The sequence below is a fragment of the Aquarana catesbeiana genome, linkage group LG03 (assembly GCF_042186555.1).
Source record: "Aquarana catesbeiana isolate 2022-GZ linkage group LG03, ASM4218655v1, whole genome shotgun sequence".
Lineage (NCBI taxonomy): Eukaryota > Metazoa > Chordata > Amphibia > Anura > Ranidae > Aquarana > Aquarana catesbeiana.
In genome coordinates, this window is record NC_133326.1 from 230302009 (window position 1) to 230321557 (window position 19549).

At 40.8% G+C, this 19549-nt stretch overlaps 1 protein-coding gene across 1 annotated transcript in view; it reads right to left on the reverse strand.

Annotated features, from left to right (window-relative positions):
* The window catches only part of TES (testin LIM domain protein), a gene marked incomplete in the record, with an annotated part of 95542 nt that overhangs the window by 17911 nt on the left and 58082 nt on the right, over positions 1 to 19549 (reverse strand). The window contains 2 exon segments of the mRNA XM_073619847.1: positions 5712 to 6047; positions 10454 to 10706. Coding sequence (XP_073475948.1) covers positions 5712 to 6047; positions 10454 to 10706 — 589 coding nt within the window.

The following is a 19549-nucleotide window of genomic DNA, read 5'->3' on the forward strand; positions in this document are numbered from 1 at the left end:
TCGGCGTAGGGGGTTCCCCTCAAGGTCCATACCAGACCCAAGGGCCTGGTATGCTCTTGGAGGGGGAACCCATGCCGGTTTTTTATTTAAAATTTGGCGCGGAGTTCCCCCTAAAGATTCATACCAAACACAGTGCCGGGCATTGGCGGGGATCCAAGTCGGATCCCCGTTCATTGAAAGTCGGACACATGCCGGCTTCATGTCGCAGGGCAAAGTCGGATCCAAAGTAGGACGGCTGTCGTGTCGCACCAGTGTGAACCCAGCCTTACTGAAACTGGAGAGTGCAAAACCTGGTGCAGCTGTGCATGGTAACCGAACAGCTTCTAACTTCAGCTTGTTCAATTAACCACCTCAAAACAGGGCACTTTCACCCCCTCTTCCTGCCCAGGCCATTTTTCAGCTTTCAGCGCTGTCGCACTTTGAATGACAATTGCGCGGTCGTGCTACACTGTAATTAGTGAAATTTTAATCATTTTCTTCACACAGAGCTCTCTTTTGGTGGTATTTAATCACTGCTGTTTTTTTTTTTTTTTGTAAGACCCCTTTCACACTGAGGCGCTTTACAGGCGCTATAGCGTTGAAAATAGCGCCTGCAAAGCGCCCTGAAACATCGGCTCCATTCATTCCAGTGTGAAAGCCTGAGGGCTTTCACAGTGGAGCGGCGCGCTGGCAGGGTGTCAGAAAAAGTCCTGCCAGCAGCTTCTTTGGAGCGCATTAGGAGCGATGAGTTCACCGAAAAAACAACATTGAAAATAATGGGGCAGCACTGCTATACTGCCAGTAAAGCGCCGCTGCAGCGGCATTTTGCAGGCGGATTTAACCCCTTTTCGGGCACTAGCAGGGGGTTAAAACCGTGCCGCTAAAGCGGCGCTAAGTGTGAAAGGGGTCTAAAAAATAAACAGAATTTTGAAAAAAAAAAAAAAAAAAAAGTCAGTAAATTTTGTAAAAAAGTAATTTTTCCCCTTCACTGATGTGCGCTGTTGAGGTGGCACTAATTTGCAGCACTGATAGGTGGCACTGGTGGGCACTGATAGCCAGCACTGACTGGCATCACTAATGGGCACTGATTGGTGGCACTATATGGTAATCAGGGCATTGATGATCAGTGCCCTAAATACATTTGTAGATGTGCATGATGTCATAAGCATAAGAAAGAAAGGTTTTGTTTTACTATCCAAAGTTAAAACACGGGCAGAAGATTTAATAGATGGAAAGCTGGGGGAAAAAAAAAAAAACCCAAACACCACACCCACACACACACCACTACTGAAGGTCTGCTTTAAGCTTTGAAAAAAAAAAAAAAAAAAAAAAAAAAAAAAAAAAAAAAAAAAAAAAACACACCCCTGGAAGCTGATTGGTTTCTATGCAAAGCTGCACCAGATTTTGCACTCTCCAGTTTTACTAAAATCAACCCCACAGTTCAGCTAGGTTGGCACCTAAGAGTGTTGTGATTGATGTGTTTTCCAGTGAGTTTTTAAACGTTTGCTTTTTTTGGCTAATAGGAAAGTATGACAGTTCTGTCCATGAAGTGCAACGGATGCAACTTTACATTCTCTGGCACCTAAGCCACATCAAAGTAGTGCAGGAACCTTTATGTATCCAAAGTTGCATGTTAGGGATATCCTAACAAAATTACCACTAACCCTAATGATCACCGCTTAGGGCTAATGCACACTCCCCTCTATGTTAGCCAATGTGTCCCATGCACACTATGGCTTTTTCAGGAGTTTACAGGCATATGCCCCTTCAGGCAGAAAAAACCCCACACCAAACTCGTGTTTTTGAGAGGAGCTTTCGAGCAGAAGACGCCTAAGTGCACAAAAACACGTGACAAAGCTCAATAAAAATGCGCAAAAACAAACAAAAAAACCAAAAAAACCAAAAAAACCAAAAACAAAAAACACACACACACACACACACACACATCATGGCAACCTCGCGTGTCCAAAAACACGGCAAGCACTATAAAAAGCACTGCAGAAACGCTCAAAAGCAACATGCATAGGATGTGAACCGAGCCTTACAGTGCCTTGGAAAAAAAAAAAAAAAAAAAAAAGTATTCATACCCTTTGAAAATTTTCCAAAAATTTGGTCAGGTTACAACCAAAAAACGTAAATGGGTTTTATTGGGATTTTATATGATAGACCAACACAAAGTAGCACATAATTGCGAAATGAAAGAAATGATAAATGGCTGTAAACGTTTTTTTACAAATAAATATCTGAACAGTGTGGTGTGCATTTGTATTCAGCCCCCCTGGTCAATAATTTGTAGAACTAACTTTCGCTACAATTACAACTGCAAGTCTTTTTGGTTATGTCTCCACCAGCTTTGCACATCTATAGAGTGACATTTTTGCACATTCTTCTTTGCAAAATAGCTGAAGCTCTGTCAGATTGGATGGACAGCGATTTGCAAGTCTTGCCACGGATTCTCAATTGGATTGAGGTCTGGACTTTGACTGGGCCGTGCCAACACATGAATATGCTTTAAAGTGGATGTAAACCCGAAATTTTTTTTTTTAATGTCATAATGTAGAGTATAAGATTTCCTATCATTTAAGCCCAGTCTTGACACAAAGAATTAATCCAGCTCTGAGCGATCCTCTTATTGTTCAGTGAGATAAAACTTGACAAAGAGAAAAACTTTGTCAAATCCTCCCCCTTGCTGTGAGTGACAGGTGATTTACATATCTGGTGCACTAGCCTATAAGACATGCAGTATTTTTAAATTCCCTCCCACTCCTTTCTTCAGCAGCTCTGCAAGGATTGGCTGTTCCACACCTCACCATGATTTGGCATGCTGAAGTCATGTGGTTACTTTCCTGTCTTTTCACTGGATGTTAGAGATCACAGCAGAAGTTCAGAGTAAGAAATATACACAAGAGAAAATGCATATTGACAAGGGGAGTATAGAGGTGGGCGGGGAGTCTACTGACATCACGACTCCACCCACCGAGCTCCAGACAACAGACTCACACACAGAATCTGCAGTTCTCATAACAGACAGAGGGGAGACATTTGACAGGTAAGGATAAATGCAGGATTCATGTATATCCTTATAGATAACCCCTATGGCAGTAGTTTAGAAAGGATGACATTGGGTTTACATCCACTTTAATTCTAATCTTTCCCTTGTAGCTCTGGTTGTATGTTTAGGCTTGTTGTCCTGCTGGAAGGTGAACCTCCACCCCAGTCTCAAGTCTTTTGCAGACTCGAACAGGTTTTCTTCTAAGATTGCCCTGTATTTGGCTCCATCCATCTTCCCATAAACTCTAACCAGCTTCCCTGTCCCTGCTGAAGAAAAGCATCCCCAACACATGATGCTTCCACCACCATGTTTCACTGTGAGGATGGTGTGTGCAGTGTTAGTTTTCCACCACACATAGTATTTTGCCTTTAGGCCAAAACGTTCAATTTTGGTCTCATCTGACCAGAGCACCTTCTTCCATGTTTGTCGTTCCCCCACGTGGCTTCTCACAAACTGGAAATGGGACGTCTTATGGCTTTTTTTTTTTTTTTTTTTTTTTTTAAACAATGGCTTTCTTCTTGCCACTCTTCCATAAAAAGGCCAGATTTGTGGCATGCAGGACTAATAGTTGTCCTGTGGACAGATTCTCCCTCCTGAGCTGTGGATCTCTGCAGCTTCTCCAGACTTACCATGGGCCTCTTGGCTGCTTCTCTGATTAATGCTTTCCTTGCCTGGCCTGTCAGTTTAGGTGGACGGGCATGTCTTGGTAGGTTAGCAGTTGTGCCGTACTCTTTCCATTTTCAGATGATGGATTGAACAGTGCTCTGTGAGATGTTCAAAGCTTGGGATATTATTTTATATCCCAACACATCTTTAAACTTCTCCACAACTTTATCCCTGACCTGTCTGGTGTGTTCCTTGGCCTTCATGATGCAGTTTGTTCACCAAGGTTCTCTAACAAACCTCTGAGGGCTTCACAGAACAGCTGTATTTATACAGAGATTAAATTACACACAGATGGACTCTATTTACTAATTTGTTCACTTCTGAAGGCAATTGGTTCCACTAGATTTTAGTTAGGGGTATCAGAATAAAGAGGGCTGAATACAAATGATCGCCACACTTTTCAGATATTCATTTGTAAAAAAAAAAATTTGAAAAGCATTTTGTCATGTTCCTTACACTTCACAATTATGTGCCACTTTGTGTTGGTCTATCACATAAAATCCATTTACGTTTTTGGTTGTAACATGACAAAATGTGAAGAATTTGAAGGGGTATGAATACTTTTTCAAAGCACCGTATCGAAATAGTAGATCTTTTCTGTTCAGACTTCTGCAAGGTATGTTGTTTCTCCTCATGTTTTAGAATGCCAAAACTCTGGTCGTTTATTCGTTTCAAGGATGGATAATGAGAAATCTCTTATTTGGACTTCGCATATTTCTGTTTTAGTCAAACATACTTTCCACTTCCATAAATTTTGCAAGCGGCAATATAAATACTATGCGACACAAATCTTACCACAAACTATAAATATGCCATGTTTTTTTCTAGTATCTATCCAGAAAGAAATATGAAACAGAACCACTGTCTGGTAAATAAAAAAAAAAAAAAAAAAGGGAAGGAGAAAGTCGACTATAAATGCATGCTATATGTTTAAAATCAGCATTTACATGATCATTGTATTACATACTGTACAAAACAAATCATGCCAGCATTCTGTTACATGAGCAACAAGCATAATAAATGAAAAATTGTGATAAAAAAAAAAACACAACATGTTTTGTCCAATAGTATAAATATGCTTTTCCAGCACAACAGTAAGTAAAGAAAGGCACGATTTAGAAATTGCTAGCCCTTTTGTGTTTTATGAATTGCTTACTACGGGGGTAGTCAAATGCAACCCCTCTGCAACCTACCTACTTATCAGACATCGGAGGTTGAATACTACATATTTTTTTTCATTTTCAAAAAGGCCTTTCGTTTTGTTATTTTCTATATTTTCAAACAACTCGAGTTGTATTTTGGGTCCTTTAACCAAGTTCCTTTTTTGTGAGTTCCAGAAAGTTTCTTCTTATTCTGGATTATCACTAAATTTAGAGTAGAACAAATTCTGGCCACAGAATCTCACAACTACTTTCCCAATGCCTTGCTGGAATTCCTTTATGCCTAGAGATAAAACTGGTCATATGTATCCGATTAGATCTCTGTCTGTACTCCTTTATTGTACAGATTTTTTTTAGATTCTTTGGAGGGCTTAAGCCCTTTATCACAAAAAGACCAAAAATAAATCAAATACATTATCACAACATTTCATTTTAATGTACTGCATTTCCCTGAAGGCCATTACAGTATACTGAAAAATCAAAAACACTTTCTGAAATTTCGACATAAAAAGTTGCACCCTCTGTAGTCAGGACATCACAGCCTTTGCAATTTGCAAAGGTCAGTATATCTCACTGCTAAACATGCCTGCCTCTTCCAGCCAAGATCTTTAATAAGGGATCTAATGATGTATATGTCCAGGCTGGAGTTGGGGGATGAAATGTGTTTGGCGATAGTCAATAGAAGCAAGCATTATATTATTTTATTTCTTTTCAATAACATAAGCTGGCTGCTACATTTATAAGTGTACTTTAACAAACTGGATTTATAAACAATAGAACCCAATACTCAAGCCTGAGTGTTTCAATTAAAAGCAAACATTAACATGCTTTTATCACATTATGCAACTACTCACGTAGGCAGATCCTTGTGCCGTGGCTGCCTTGTTTTCTGGCCCCTTAACAGTTGCGAGGGTGCTCCGGGCCCCACTGTCAGGCTTGCCCTTGTCACCTGCCGGTGCCTCCACGTCTTTGGGCAACTTGACATCTCCCACACCAAGGACTTCATTTTTGTATTTCTTCACAAACTGCTCCATCTGCTTCACCTCGTTAGGAGATAGCTCATGGCACTTGGAAGGATCCTGATCATGAGCAGGCAGCTGTTTAGCCAGCTGTTTCTTCCTGTATTGGGCTCCCTCTGAACCAGCCACAGGCTGTTTGTCTTTTGGAATCAGTTCCATGTAACGCCTGGCCTAGAACATGCATTAGCAAATTTAGAGAAAGAATGGCATCTCCATGACAAATACACCAACAACAAAAATCAAAGAATACAGGAAAATAAGATCAAAGAAAAAACACATTCAGTGACAGGAGTATTGCAACTTTTTAACACGTAAAAGTCTATTTTTTTCTTATTTTTTTTATATGACAAGCCTCACACATGCTCAGCAATGTTAATTAAAAATGAATTGGGAGTTTTTATCTTGACCACTTTACATTTATTAGAGATTCCATAGAAGATAGCATGTGTGTGTTCTGTAATCTACATCTTAATCTATCCATCTATGCATTGCTCCTCATTGTCTCCCAAAGTACTATACGAACGATAATTGGAAAGATGTGATGAACATATCTTCACAAATAAGCTTCACTCGTGTAGAGATTATTGCAGAATTCTCCCTGGCATTTGAATTACTATTACATTCAAGTGGACCCCTTTACTAAATACACAGGAAACCCATGTTCTGTCACCAAGAGCAGCCCATTAACCTCAAACCTATGGATCCCCACATGATGCAACATAACTGATAAGGAGGTACTATATTGAACAGTAAAAAGCATTATATAGTAGTACTTCCACACTGTGAACATTTTTTACAGGGGTAATAATTCTCACGTCACAATTACTTATACTCAGTAATACTGGGATCTCCACTTGATCTAGAATAGTTATGGAGTGGAGGTCCCTGGGGTCAGGATTCTGCTTTTATCTGTCATACGCACTTAAATGTGTAAGGAGTGCAAAAGTAGGGTAACCAGATGTTTCCACTGTAGGAAACGGTCTCCGGATAAAAAAAAAAAAAAAAAAAAAAAAGTGTCCCTGATTAAAAAGTGTAGTACCTAGCAATTTAATGAAAAACTGGCAAAAAAAAAAAAAAAAAAAAAGAATTGGGCAATGCTTAGTTTGGTTGCCAGTTGAAACACATCTCAACTGACCATACCCTCATCCATCAACTGACACTGAGCTAACGCTCTATACATTTACTCCCTCTTACCCGCACTACCTACCCCCTTCATAGCCAACCTATCCACCTACCTCCTCATAGCTAACCTGTTTACCTACCTCCTTAACCCTGTCCAATGCCCCTCTCCACTGTATGAATGCATGTTATCATGGTTTTCTGTTTGTTGCTGAGGTTATGTCATAATTATCAATTTGCTGCTCTTGCATTCTAACAACTGCAGCAGAAGTCACAAAGATTAAAAAATATGGGTGGGACCTGGAGGAGAATTGACCATGAGTACAACTAAGGAGGGGAGGGGAATTGTGCTAGAGGTGCTTTTTTTCCCCCCACAAAGGTGCTGGGCATATGGGACTCTGTACATTATGACCTCCTGACCCACAGCAGTGTAGGCTGGGGTTTTATTTACCAATTCTTCTCACCTGATCCAAAACCCATTTATCAGCCCACAAATCAGATAAGCCCCTTTCACACGGGCTGTCCGATCAGGTCTGCCTGTCAGTTTTTCAGGCGGACCGGATTGGAACCTCCAGTCTCATCTATGGAACAGTGGACACATGTCCGCTGACACCTGCCGATATCCGATTTGATCCAGTCCGTCAAAAACCATACGGATGGTGGTCCTATTCCCCATCCGTCCGGCGGATGGAAACGGACAGGTGGCTTGTATCCATCCGATTGCCCCGGAGGAGGGAGGAAGGAGGGACAGCGTCCGTGTTCGCTCTGTATAGCGGAGCAGACATGGACCTGCTATCTTTTCACTCAGTGGAGAGATCCCCGGTGAGCAAGCGGATTCAGCTTAGTGAAGGCGCCCATGTGAAAGGGACCATAATCAGCAATTTGTGGTAAACATCTCCCTGCTGCAAATTTACTCAGATAGCTGGCTCTTTACTTCTCCTGTGTGCACACTAGGAATGTCAGAACGGTCACATATCTATAAATCTTCAGGGAGTACACCATAAATACATGAACTTTTTTCCAGAAATGGGTATTGTGCCAATGTAACTTTGTTCTTCGCTTTCACAAAATTAACAGGGTCATAGAAAGTTATCTGCAAACTCTCTTTGTGATGTGTATTAATAGCAAACATTTTCACTCACCTTGTGTAAGAGGGACCCTGAATGATCCCTAATTGTTGGTCATGGTGACTTTTGCAATAAAATTTATATAGCATGACTAATGGTGTTCTGGTAACTAAATTATATAATAATAATAATAATAATAATAATAATAAATAATAATAATAATAAACCACACACCCTCTCTCTCACAAAAGTGAGTACACCCCTAAGTGAAAATGTCAAAATTGGGCCCACTTAGCCATTTTCCCTCCCCGATGTCAGGTGACTTGTTAGTGTTACAAGGTCTCAGGTGTGAATGGGGAGTAGGTGTGTTAAATTTGGTGTTATCGCTCTCACTCTCTGTAACGAAACATCCCTACACTCCTCGAGTGCTTTTGTCATATACCACTTCCACCCAGTCTGAATAAAGATATCAGATATTCCAACCACTCACAAGCACAAAACAAGACGATACTTGTTTAGCTGCTGAACATGGACTCTTATTAGAGCCAAAATTACAAGTCTTATATACAGTAGAAGAGGAGGTCCCCCCTCCTGCTTATATTACTCTAACAATACATCTGTAACCAAAAACAGAATTAACATGAGCTAATTAACTAATCCCTTAAAGCAGCCAATGTGACTCCTTGCCCTCCTGAGCATTGTTATGATTAATCAGGATTTCACTACAGGTCATACTTGTGGTCACCGAGCTTCACACAGTAGTATAAACACAGGACACCTTCTTACAATAGCAGGAGCCAATTACAATTAACAATACCATCAGTGATCTCACCCCTCAGCCTAGTAGGCAACAAACTATAGTAGGAGTAGACGGTCTGGCTCCTACCCAGTTCTAGAGGCCAATGTGATCAGCTCTCAACTAACATGGCAAGTTCAGAATCAAACCAAGAATTATCTTTACATATATCCTGGGAGATATTGTGGATAAATATTACTGTCCCATTTTAAGCAATCCAAGACATACCCTCCCAGTCACCATTTCCAATATGGCATACACAGGGTCTGTGTGTCCTGGGGGACAAGGACCCAAATCCAAAGTAACACCACCTCAAGGGTCCCCAGGCATACAGCTCACAAAGCGCACAGTTCCACCACATGCCAGGGCCCATAATCGGTAGGCAAGAGTCTAGCATTCAGTCCCCTCGAAAAGCCTCTGTCCCGGGTGAGTCTGTCACACTCTCATACTGGTCACTGGAAGTTGAACATGGCACCTCATGGCAACGAACTCTGGGGATCTGAAATAAAAAGAATCGTTGCTCTACATGAAGATGGCCTAAGCTATAAGAAGATTGCCAAGACCCTGAAACTGAGCTACAGCATGGTGGCCAAGACCATACGGCGGTTTAACAGGACAGGTTCCACTCAGAACAGGCCTCGCAATGGTCGACTAAAGTAGTTGAGTGCACTTGCTCAGTGTCATATCTAGATGTTGTCTTTGGGAAATAGACGTATGATTGCTGCAGAGGTTGAAGGGGTGGGGGTGGGGGGTGTCAGCCTGTCAGTGCTCAGACCATACACCGCAAGGTAATGAATATCTTACAATTTTATGTGACACAAGAACAGTGTCACATAAATGTGTGTACAGCTGGCAGGAAGGGGTTAAGCAAGTATATTTTTCAACTGCCACCAAGCTACTCATTCACTCCCTTGTTATTTCTCGCCTTGCCTATTACAATTCCTTTTTGCAGGCCTACATTAACATAGGCTATCCCCTCTTCAGTCTATCATAAATTCTGCTACCAGACTCATCTACCTTACCAACCGCTCAATGTCTGCCAATTCCTCCACTGGCTTCCCATTGCCCAGTGAACCGATTCACAATACCAACATACAAAGCCTTCCATCAACAACTCTGCCCCAAGCTACATCACCAATCTCGTCTCCAAATATCACCAAAACCGTCCTTTGCTTCCCAAGGCCTCCTGCTCTCTAGCCCTCTTGTCTCCTCCTCCCATGATTAGCGACAGAACTTCTCCAGAGTCTCTCCTATCCTTTGGAATGCTCTACCGCAATCTGTTTGGCCATCTCCTACTTTGGCCGCCTTTAGGAGACCCCTGAAAACTCATCTCTACAGGGAAGCCTATCATGCCTCCAACAACTGAGCTTTTAAAACTATTCCCATCAGCTCATCCCCCACTGTTATAAGCTTTTGCACCACTTGCCTCTCCCCATTAGATTGTAAGCTCTTAAGAGTAGGGCCCTCTTAACCCGCTTGTATTTTATTGTATTGAAACTGTACGGTCTCCCTTTAGATTGTAAAGTGCTAGACAAAATGTTGGCTCTATATAAAAATCAGGTCATTATTAATAACTGGAAAACACCCCTGCTTACCAGAGTTTGGTTCTGTACTGGTGGTGCCCATTCATAAGTCACAGTGCTGATGGAAACATCTTTCTTTGCTGCCACAGGATTAGTCAAAATCATCACATTCCGCTTATAAGTGGGAATCCCATCAGTTTTCAACTTTGCAATGAGGGTTGTATATTTTGTATCCTCGAACAGCTTGCCAACTTTATGGTCATCTTCATTATTTGATCCAACCTCATGTTCTTCTTGTCCACATTTGCAATTTCTGCATATTTTTCTAGAAATTTCAAATACATTAGACACACTTAATATAATCAAGAAAGTTAAATAAAGAAGGAGGATAGAGTATACACCATACTCAATCCCCAAAACAGTGACTATAGTACAACATATATAGTAGCAAAATTTAAAACCTCCTATTGTAGATCAAATCCTGCTCAGGTTTTTCTGGTGACTGCAATAAAAATTTGTCAAAAATCGGGTCTGCTGTTCTCGGCTAAACTGTATGCATTATTAAACCCAAAAACTAATATATTGCAGCTTACCAATCATTACATGTGGCAGCTGTATCAGTTTTTTTTTTTTTTGTTAGGCTTTCTACCGGGTGATCTGGCTAGTGCCATACCTCCTGTATTAATACCCTCACTCTGCAGCAAAGGGGGCACCTTTGGACAGCAGTGTTATCAGTCTGGAGGGAGCGAGTGATGTACTAGCAGATTTAAATACACTAACAAATTGAAGCCAAACTCTAGAGCAATAAAGCAAACCATTTTTTTTCCCTTTTGAGATATAGGTTTTACATAAATAAAGTTGATCACTGTAAGCACCCCAGCTAATGGTAAATAGTTTGCCTCATGTTTGCAACAAATATTCTGCTGGAGAGCTTGTTCTTTTGAAAAACAGAGTCATTGGCCATATCACCAGATGGAGAGAAGCAAGACCGAACCCCCCCCCCCCCCCCCCCCCCACACACACACACACTTAGGAGCTGCCAATTTACATTCCTATACATATAGGAATGTAAAATATAGCATATGAATTGTATGAAACATGCACTTAGAATTTTCTATAATGGAGGTTTAAGCATTACCTTGAGTCTTCCTCAAATAAAAGTCATTGTTTACAAGGTGTGCAAAACTTGTCTTTACTAATTATTCTGTTTATTCCCCAGATACAGAATGACAGAATGTCACATCAAGAACACTACATCTGAATAGTAAGCAAAGTTAATGTAAACAGCAGAATGAATACCACCGTTACTTGCAAGGGACATAAATTGGGCACCACTTTTCCTTTAAAGCTGAGAGGCCCAAAAAATAAAAATTATTCCTGTTCAAGTCCTAATCTAATGAATGCTGAATTTACTTTTTATGTCCAAAACTCAGAGTAATGGCTGAAGACCATCTGGTCCACTTATCTCTATGTATACACAAAAGGATCCTGGACAGCTTTTAGATGCTCATTAATTTCTAACGTCTTAAATCAAATCTCAATTTTTTCAGTCTCTTTTTAGTACAAAACAGTAATCTGAAATGTTACTGCTGTTCTTTGGTACTCGCCACGATCTGCAAAAATTCATGGCATTCGCATCTGGCTACGAGTATGCCCAGCTATTTCTCAGCTGATCTGTCAACAGGCTTAGCCAACTGTCCGTGATTAAGAATCAGTGAAATCAGCAATTTAGGAGCAACAAATGGGAAACTAGGGATGCACCGAATGGGTTTTTTTGGTGCCGAAGCCGATACCGAAAATAAATCTTCCTTGATCCGGAAACCGGCTTTTTTTTTTTTTTTTTTAATATATATTACCCCCCAAAAATATTGGATATACGAAATTGGGTTACATTCGTATTCGTTATATTATTTATATTCAACTTAATCATTAATTTTATGAAGAAAAGAATACTACAATCCAGTAGCGTCAAAAATTACTTTAATAAAAAGTAACCCACATAAAATTAGACAGTGGACACAGAAGATAAAAATAAAATAAGACTGCAGTCAGTGCACATTGCACCACCATACCAAATAAAACAGGCATATTAAAAAAAAATAATAATATATATTAATAAATAATAATAATAAAATGCCAAAAGACTGACTTTTTTATATTTTATTAATTTCCAACTTACATCAGAACTAGTAATTCAGGTATGTATGTATGTATGTATGTATGTATGTATGTATGTATGTATGTATGTATGTAGCTGCAGGTTACATACATAGTCATACAGTAGACCGCACTGTGTTCCGGCCCCGGGTATGGGCGGAGACATCCTGGAACACAGACTAGTCTACAGCAGCGGTGCTCAGCCAATCACAGCAAGCAATGAAGACTAGTCTGTGTTTATGGAAGTCACTGCCCATACCCGGAACACAGTGCGGTACTGTAGTATGTAGACAGCCAGAGATACAGAACATACAGTTTTGCACATGCAGCGGGCTGACAGCTTAGGGAGAGACAATGACATAGTTTGGCCCAACAACAGAACTAACTATGTATAAGTAAGTAGTACTTTAACCACTTCAATACCAGGCACTTAGACACCTTCCCGCCCAGGCCAATTTTCAGCTTTCAGCGCTGTCGCAATTTGAATGACAATTACGCGGTCATGCTACACTGTACTCAAAATTTTTTTTTATCATTTTGTTCCCACAAATAGAGCTTTCCTTTGTTGGTATTTGATCACCTCTGCGATTTTTATTTTTCGTGCAACAAATAAAAAAAAGACCGAAAATGTTGAGAAAAAAAAAAAAAAACAAAAACAGACAAGTTTGTTTTGGTAAAAAATTTTTGTAAATAAGTAAGTTTTCTTCTTCAATGACGGGCACTGATACGGCGGCACTGATGGGGACCGATGAGGTGGCACCAATGGGCACTGACAGGTGGCACCGATGGACACTGATGGGTGGTATTGCTGGGCATCACTGCAATATAATGGTGCCAATTTGTGGGCACATGTGGATGGCCATGGGGTACATACCTGGCCATCCACATGTTGCCCCCTTCCCTGGTGGTCCTAGTGGCGATCCCTGGTGGTCCAGTGTGGTCACCTGGGGGGGGGGCCCAGTTATCCAGTCAGGATAACTGAACCACCGCCCAGCATCTGCTATGGGCTGGGCAGGAAATGGTTAAAGAACAACTCTCTCAACTAACCATAACAGAAATATGGCAGAAGGCCGTTATTCTGTTTCAGTTTCTGTAAATATAAAACATAGTACAGTGCTATCTGCTATGCTATAATAAAATTGTTATTTTATTATTTTCTTTCAATTAAAATGAGAATAGTAGTTTTTTCCCCCAAGTTCTCTCCCTAAGGTGTCAGCGGCTGGATGTGCCATATAAAAGTGCATGTATGTAGCTGCGGGTTAGATACATACTAGTCATACAGTAGACCGCACTGTGTTCCGGTCCCGGGTATAGGGGAGACATCCTGGAAGTCGAACACAGACTAGTCTACAGCAGCTGTGCTCAGCCAATCACAGCAAGCAATGTAGACCAGTCTAGTCTGTGTTTATGGAAGTCACCGCCCATACCCGGAACACAGTACGGTATAGTACTGTAGTATGTAGACAGCCACAGATACAGAACATACAGTTTTGCATTTGCACATGCAGTGGGCTGACAGCTTAGGGAGAGACATAGTTTAGCCCAACATCAACAAACTATGGTACAGTAGTTCAAAAGCTGGAGTTCTCTCTTAAATTTGAGGTGCAAAAAACTGTAGAAGAAGAACTACAATGAACAACCAACAAATGGCGCAACTAGACAATTGGAACATACTAGGTAGTCAGTCAGTCATACTATGTTGTATGTTCCAATTGTCCAATACCAATTCATTTACTATGTTCAACATGGTAAATGAATTGGTCTATGCTACGGATTTTTAAATCTATTTTAGTAATAGTGGCAGATTTCACTTTAAGAACAAAAGATGTTCAGCTTTCTCACAGGAGAGACGGTTTCTCTTCTCATCAAGAATATGAGATGCTAGACTGAATAGTCTCTCTCTCTGTACTGGTGCTTGGGCAGATAAATATCTGCGTGCAATCTGTGTAAGCAAGGGAAAATGTTCCTTGTTGATGCGCCAGTATTCAAGGGGATTGTCGCTTCTGGCAATAGGCTGTTCAGCTAAATAAAGTGTCCAGCTTTTGGGTAGCTGCACTTGTTGTGGCACCGCTATGGATTGGGGTGCATTCGTGTAAAATTTCTTCAAACATATCAGATATGGAGGGAGTGTGTTCCTCTTCACTTGTATGTGATCCAACAAACTCACGTGCGTTAAGTAGGATGTTTTGCAATTGAAATTTGTCATCTATCCACTGCGCTGTCAGGCCAAGCATGATTGTTGGACTGACGTCTGAACTCCAAATGTCGGTAGTAAAACTGATTGCTATGATGCAGGTAGTCATGAGCTCATGAACGTGTTTTCTAATGCCCCGTACACACGGTCGGATTTTCCGATGGAAAATGTCCGATCGGAGAGTGTTGTCGGAAATTCCGACCGTGTGTGGGCTCCATCGGACATTTTCCATCGGATTTTCCGACACACAAAGTTGGAGAGCAGGAGATAAAATTTTCCGACAACAAAATCCGTTGTTGGAAATTCCGATCGTGTGTACACAAATCCGACGGACAAAGTGCCACGCATGCTCAGAATAAATAAAGAGATGAAAGCTATTGGCCACTGCCCCGTTTATAGTCCCGACGTACATGTTTTACGTCACCGCGTTTAAAACGATCGGATTTTCCGACAACTTTGTGTGACCGTGTGTATGCAAGACAAGTTTGAGCCAACATCCGTCGGAAAAAATCCTAGGATTTTGTTGTCGGAATGTCCGAACAAAGTCCCGACCGTGTGTACGGGGCATAACACTGCAAAACAATTCAGGTAGACAGGTATCTGCAAAGTAGCGTCTGCTTGGTAGTGAGTAACGCGGCTCAATATGTTGCATGAGCCTACGGAATCCAACGTCCTCCACAACAGAGAATGGCTGGTCGTCTAATGCAATTCCATAATTTTATCTGTAATGACACGAGCTTTGGACTGTCTCTTGTAAATTTTTTTAACCTTTTCAAAAGACTGTGGCCACAGATGGTGTTAAGCCTGAGGCACTTTTTGAAAGTGGCTCAGTTTTCTTATAATCTGCATGCTGAACTGGATGACGTGCTTTCAGGTGGTGTATCAAACCTGTTGTTGAACAAATGCCTTGGCACTGTATCCCCTCTTGAAATTTCTGCTGAGCAAAAGACTACAGATTGCAAATTTGGGGTCTTTATCAGAAACTTTAAAATATTTCCACACTGCAGACATGGTCCACCTTTGCTGGTAGCGCAGAATAGCATAGAATAAATTTTTTTTAATAAGTTAATCCCATACCAATTTAAAAGCTAAACCCCAGAAGGCAGCTTTAAAAAAAAAAAAAAAAAAATAACCAATCTTTTTTTTTTTTTTTTCCTTTTTTTACGGTGCAGCTCTTGCCATGCAAGGTAGTTATGTTTGCACTGCAGTACATCTGGCTTGTAACAAAAAGATAATTGAACTGATTAATTTGATTTGAAATGGAATGGATTGCTTGCAGTTTGCAATTGCATGCTATTTTATTTTTTGAGCTATTATGTAGTATACTATAAAAACTTGTGCTTGTTGTCACTGAATTTGACACTTTGTCAGCGTAGTATACTAGTATTATAAGTTATACTCAATAACTATATTATATTTATTGCATACTGTCATGTTTAAAAAATTCATGCGCTTGCTGTCACGTGTAGTATAACTATACTCAATGACAACAAGCGCATACATTTTATAACTACAGAATAGCTCAAAAAATAAATAGCATGCAATTGCAATCCATTCAATTTCAAATCAAATCACATTTAATCATTTCAATTATATAAAATATTTTTGCTACAAGTCAGATCTACTGCAGTGCAGGGACAGTGCCCAGTCTTGTACTTGAGTATGCTATGTGCAGCCCTCTATGAAGCCGTCTCTCAGGTCCCAGCAGCGTCTCTCATGTCCCAGCAGCGTGTCTCAAGCACAAGGAGCCTCCGCGGGGAAGGAGCCAGCGCCTCAGCAGGGAACGTGCTTACGAGTGCGGCTTCTTAACTGCGAGGAACGTGCACGCCACCCACCGCTACTGCGCATGCACGATTTTCGCGCCATTATTGGCAAGCATTCTCTTTCGGCATTTTGCCGAAAAGGCCATTTTCGGCCGATATGTTTCGGCGGACGAAATTTCGGTGCATCCCTATGGGAAACATTAGAAGTCTTCCAATTACTGCCCTTTATATAAAAGAACAAAAAACACCACCACACAGAGCTTATAATCACTTCGTAATCTGTATTTGGCAGCATTCATGCCCAGTGTCAGTGAAGAGTTCTAGTGATTCATGTATGCATCCAGAAACTTTGATAAAACTAGACAAAATAGGTGAGAAAAAAAAAAAAAGTTAAACCAATGAAGCTGGATAATTCACACTTTTCTTTTTCGCTCTCTCTAAAAGGAAGTCCGTGTGCAAAGGGAGAGGTGTTGCTATGCACTATGCTGTTGGGACAGACCAAGGCTGGAGCCCGAGAGTCCAGGAGGGGCAGAGCTGAGATACAGCGTCTGGGCACCAAACACTGGGACGTGTTTGACAGTCAGGAGGACCACTGCTGTACTAATGAGAGCAGTAAACCTGCCAGGAGCACTCTCATATATATATATATATATATATATATATATATATATATATATATATATATATATATATATATATATATATATATATATATATATATATATATATATATATATATAATTTAATTTTACACACACGGCAAGAAAATACAATTTTAGTTATATAAATAAAGAGATATAAAGCCAGAAGCCATATATAGCAAGGAAAGTTTGGCTGGTTCAGCAGGGACCAGCTGAATTTTGATCCATTTATGGGCAGGCTTGCTGTATAGAAGTCGATCTACTGATCAACTTCTCTACAACCACCCTGTTCATTTTTCCCTATCAATCAGTGGCGCTGGGTATAGCCAATAGCGCCGATTAGTGTATTCTGATGGAAAAAGCCAAATTTCGATCCATGTATGGCTGCCTTAAGAGTGAATTAGGCTCTTCTGCGTGTACATGTGTTAGCAGAAACCTGACAGGAGAAGACGGCAAAAGTAAACAGTGATCAGTGTGGTGCTGCTCTTTCATTGTCCAATCAGCAGGCTGGGGGTGGGGAGGTAACACCATTGCTTTTTTTTTTTAGACTAGAAGGTAAGTGGTGTCCCTCTTGCTTACCACAAAAAAAATAAATAAATTACAGGCACTACCACATCCGCAACTGTCCCTGTTAGACCACACAAGGGGATACAGGATACCCTTGGGGGGGAATAACACTAGGGAAGCGTACCACTAACAAACTTTTATTTAACAAATATTTTAAACACAAAATGCACTCACGTGTCCCCAGCGATGGTGTGCTCTTTTAACAGCCTGTGACCGATGTATGGTTATAGTCTTGGCCAGACACAAAGCCTGGTAAATGCCAGCAGAAGCTTTACTCTGCACTGTTACCAGGAGACTTGCAAGACAGTACGCCAGCTCCCGGCATCTACTAATCCCTTCCAGAGCTCTAGAGGAAGGGTATACCGAAATCTCTGACAGAGTGAATCATGGGTCACTCCCACACCTCACATAACAGGTTGCCGTAATGATAATCGTTTTGGGGGCATATCCCCCCTTTCTCAAGTCTGCTGGCAACACTGACTCGGAGTGCATAAATACAGAAGGGCAACATCTAGGGGTTTTAACTAAAAATTCTACTCATATAGTACCAGCATGAAACTCCAGCCAAAACGCTTTTATACAGTGCATCTGGAAAGTATTCACAGCGCTTTTCCACATTTTTTTATGTTACAGCCTTATTCCAAAATGGATTAAATTCATTATTTTCCCCTCACAATGCTACAAACAATACCCCATAACGACAATTTAAAAGTATTTTTAATAAATTTGCAAAAATTTCAAACGAAAAAAATCCCATGTACATTAGGTATGCACAGCCTTTGCTCAATACTTTGTTGACGCTCCTTTGGCACCAATTACAGCCTCAAGTCTTGAGTATGAATGCTACAAGCTTGGCATGCCTATTTTTGGGCAGTTTCTCCCATTCTTCATTGCAGGACCTCTCAAGCTCCATCAGGTTGGATGGGGAGCGTGAGTGCACAGCCATTTTCAGATCTCTCAAAAGATGTTCAAATCAGGTTCAAGTCTGGGCCACGCAAGGACATTTACAGAGTTGTCCCGTAGCCACTCCTTTGTTATCTTGGCTTTGTGCTTAGGGCCGTTTTTCTGTTGGAAGATGAACCTTTGCCCCAGTCTGTTGTCCAGAGCAGAACAGAAAAAGGCACCACCAGATTAAGACCAGTTGCATTTAATAAATATACAGGTGCTTTCTTCCACTTACATGTAAAAAAGACGAGTTACAGCACAAATAGTCCTCTTTGTAGTGCAGTCTACCCAGCGTTGTTATCCTGTGGGGGAAGATCCGTCCATAAGAGAAAGAGTGGGGGGGTCCCGTCCAACAAGATTTCCTTACTAACCCTCTAGGAGGAGCTGAAACCGAGGCTTGGCTCTAATCAGCTTGGAAACACAGGCATCCGGTGCGGTGACATCACTAGCAGTGCGACATTGTTTCAGAGCATGCGCTCTGTGCATCACAGGCACGCTCCTTCCTCAAGCTTAGAGGACATAGGCTCAGCTGAGCCTCATATGTGCATCAGTTTTCTGCCATCTAGTGGAGGTAGTGTAAAACAAACACCTAACTCCCAAAAAAAAAAAAAAAAAAAAAAAAAAAAAAAGGGGGGGGGGGGGGGTGGGGGGGGGGGGAGGAGGGAGGAGGTGGAGAGAATGGGAAAATTAGGGATGAAATATGTAGGACTTTTTAATGGGGATAAATACAACTATATATTAGCAATGCCGTAGCATATGCATAATACACACTAAAATATATATATATATATATATATATATATATATATATATATATATATATATATATATATATATATATATATATACACACACACACACACACAACACACACACACACATACACATACACATACATATA